This window comes from Limulus polyphemus, unplaced genomic scaffold, assembly GCF_000517525.1.
Source record: "Limulus polyphemus unplaced genomic scaffold, Limulus_polyphemus-2.1.2 Scaffold16518, whole genome shotgun sequence".
NCBI lineage: Eukaryota > Metazoa > Arthropoda > Merostomata > Xiphosura > Limulidae > Limulus > Limulus polyphemus.
The window spans coordinates 1-2980 of record NW_013682128.1 but is presented as its reverse complement, the minus strand read 5'-3'; the positions used below and the strand labels follow the sequence as shown (position 1 = coordinate 2980).

Genomic DNA, 2980 nt, shown 5'->3' with positions numbered 1-2980 from the left:
GGCAGGTGATGCAGCAAGTGTATAAAGTCTGACAGTACAGATTGGTAATGATAGTATAATAGTGGAAGAGTTAGTAAGATTGGCAGGTGATGCAGCAAGTGTATAAAGTCTGACAGTACAGACTGGTAATGATAGTATAGTAGTGGAAGAGTTAAGTAAGATTGGCAGGTGATGCAGCAAGTGTATAAAGTCTGACAGTACAGATTGGTAATGATAGTATAATAGTGGAAGAGTTAAGTAAGATTGGCAGGTGATGCAGCAAGTGTATAAAGTCTGACAGTACAGACTGGTAATGAAAGTAGCAACAATCCTTTACATTCTTTTCTGGTAGAAAGACACCTCAAAGTTCAATGTCCCAGAGTGAGGCAGGGTAGTTTTTGTTGATTGGAGCTGATAGGGAAAAACCACAACATATAGTAGATTAGTTGTGACCTGGCTGTATATGTTTGACCACAACATATAGTAGATTAGTTGTGACCTGGCTGTATATTTTTGACCACAACATATAGTAGATTAGTTGTGACCTGGCTGTATATTTTTGACCACAACATGTAGTAGATTAGTTGTGACCTGGCTGTATATTTTTGACCACAACATATAGTAGATTAGTTGTGACCTGGCTGTATCTACTACTATATACTCTACAAAATGTACTTCTACTACTGTACACTCTACAAAATGTACTTCTACTACTATACATTTTATAAATTTGTACTTTCTATACCAAATGTTCCAGTAAATCTGTTTATCTTATTAATAGCTTCAATCACTCTCTTAGTAAGTACTCCAACATATCTATTTCTACTACAGTTTACTAAATGTATAGACTGAACTTTTTGCAACATTAAATTACATTCTACTAAATACACAAATATTTTTCTAAATTCCAACTAGAAAAGGCACAAAATGTACACTTTTTTCAGTAGATTCATAAAATGATGCTACCAAGGCATTGAGATTAACAACCCATGAGAAGTGGTTAAGAAAAGATGTTTTGAAAATTACATTAACTTTAAAATAAACAGACTGTGACATTAACAAAGATGAAACTTAGCATGTTCTTCCAAGACTGCCACTTCATCAACAACGTCGTCTTCGGTAATATCTACTTCTGCATTTCCTACGGCACCTTCTACTTCCTCAATTCTGTCATCAACATCATCACTCAATCTTTCTACATTCAAAGAACCAGAAAAGACGGGATCTTGTTGTTGAAACTGATCCACTGCCATTCCCAACTGTCCAGCCGATTGATCAGCTTCAGCCAGATCCTTTGTATCATCCACTCCAGCTTCTGCTTCAACTTCGGGTTCTGTCTCAGCTTCGGCATCATCTCTATCGTCTACTCGGACATTATGTGCATGAAAATCAAAAGGCTGGCCAACTGGTTGTTGATGGACAACTTCTTCTAAGTACTCTTCACTAACAAACAAACAAAAATATTATATTAATAAAACAGCCAGAGTTGTTGTTTTACAACTTTTCATACTTTGAAGAAAACATCATGTAAGCAAAGTTAAAACTATTTTGTTTTCCCTTTAGTGCCACTAATAGACTCTTTGCCTCTGTGTATTATCAAACAGCCATAACTTGTTCCCACTTACAAACTTTTCAATGCTGTTTTCAACCATTATACATGAGCCTACACATTAAACTACCTGTATATAGCTTTATTTTCTTGCTTTACTGCTCTGAAAGCCACCATTAAATACCTTAGAGGCATAACAATGATTATGAAAGAAAGCATCATTTTTAAAGTTTAAAATTTCAAACCACCTTATACTATTTTAATTATGATAGTGGACACACATTAAATGCTTCCTCTTAAAACCTAATAACACCAACATTCTCAGAACATGCTTTACTATTTAAATGACTTAGGACTGTATGTAGTTTTTTTTTTTAACTTTACAGAAGCTACAAGTGGCACTGCACAAAACTATTGTATTTTCAGTTTTGTGTCAATAAAAATATTTATTTCACAGTTCTTCAACAGTACATTTAATACGACACTCACTGAGCCGGTCTATGAGGGGATACTGGAGATCCTTGAAATTGCATATTTCCTGTTTTCTCTCCTGAAGGAACAGCTACCGTTGATTCTTCTCTGTTCCACTCACCTGTTTCCTGAAGAGTTATAACAACAGATAGTTTCCACTTCATAATTCAAACAACGGGATTTTTAACTTTATTTATCAAGTTTTAAACAATTACATAAATCACAACAAAGTGAAAACGTGTCCACTTTCAAAGACAACATCTCTTCTGAACTTTTGTATTACTTTAATATTAATAGTTTTCCCCTTTTCTAACCATCCACTTCTGATGAAAAACAAAACAAAAGAGTAGCACTGTACAATTGTTATTATTTAAACCTAATCTCAATACTTTTTTTTACCCTTGTGAGTATTATTATAACAAACAATTCAGTCTGTGATGTAAAAATATACAGCCAGGTCACAACTAATCTACTATATGTTGTGGTCAAAAACATACAGCCAGGTCACAATTAATCTACTATATGTTGTGGTCAAAAATATACAGCCACGTCACAACTAATCTACTGCATGTTGTGGTCAAAAATATACAGCCAGGTCACAACTAATCTACTATATGTTGTGGTCAAAAACTAGAAGTACATTTTGTAGAGTATACAGTAGTAGAAGTACATTTTGTAGAGTACATAGTAGTAGAAGTACTCTACAAAATGTACTTCTACTACTGTATACTCTACAAAATGTATACAGTAGTAGAAGTACATTTTATAGAAGTACATTTTGTAGAGTACATAGTGGTAGAAGTACATTTTGTAGAGTATACAGTAGCAGAAGTACATTTTGTAGAGTACATAGTGGTAGAAGTACATTTTGTAGAGTATACAGTAGCAGAAGTACATTTTGTAGAGTACATGGTAGCAGAAGTACATTTTGTAGAGTACATGGTAGCAGAAGTACATTTTTTAGATTACATAGTAGCAGAA

At 33.9% G+C, this 2980-nt stretch overlaps 1 protein-coding gene across 1 annotated transcript; it reads right to left on the bottom strand.

The window, feature by feature from the left end:
- Positions 1 to 1019: 1019 nt before the first annotated feature.
- LOC106477495 lies at positions 1020 to 2163 on the bottom strand. The gene is made up of 2 exons (XM_013938051.2): positions 2018 to 2163; positions 1020 to 1422 (listed from the first exon to the last, which is right to left on the bottom strand). The coding sequence occupies exons 1-2, from the start codon at positions 2161 to 2163 to the stop codon at positions 1035 to 1037; spliced, it is 534 nt and encodes a 177-aa protein (XP_013793505.2). The 3' UTR covers positions 1020 to 1034.
- Positions 2164 to 2980: the final 817 nt, after the last annotated feature.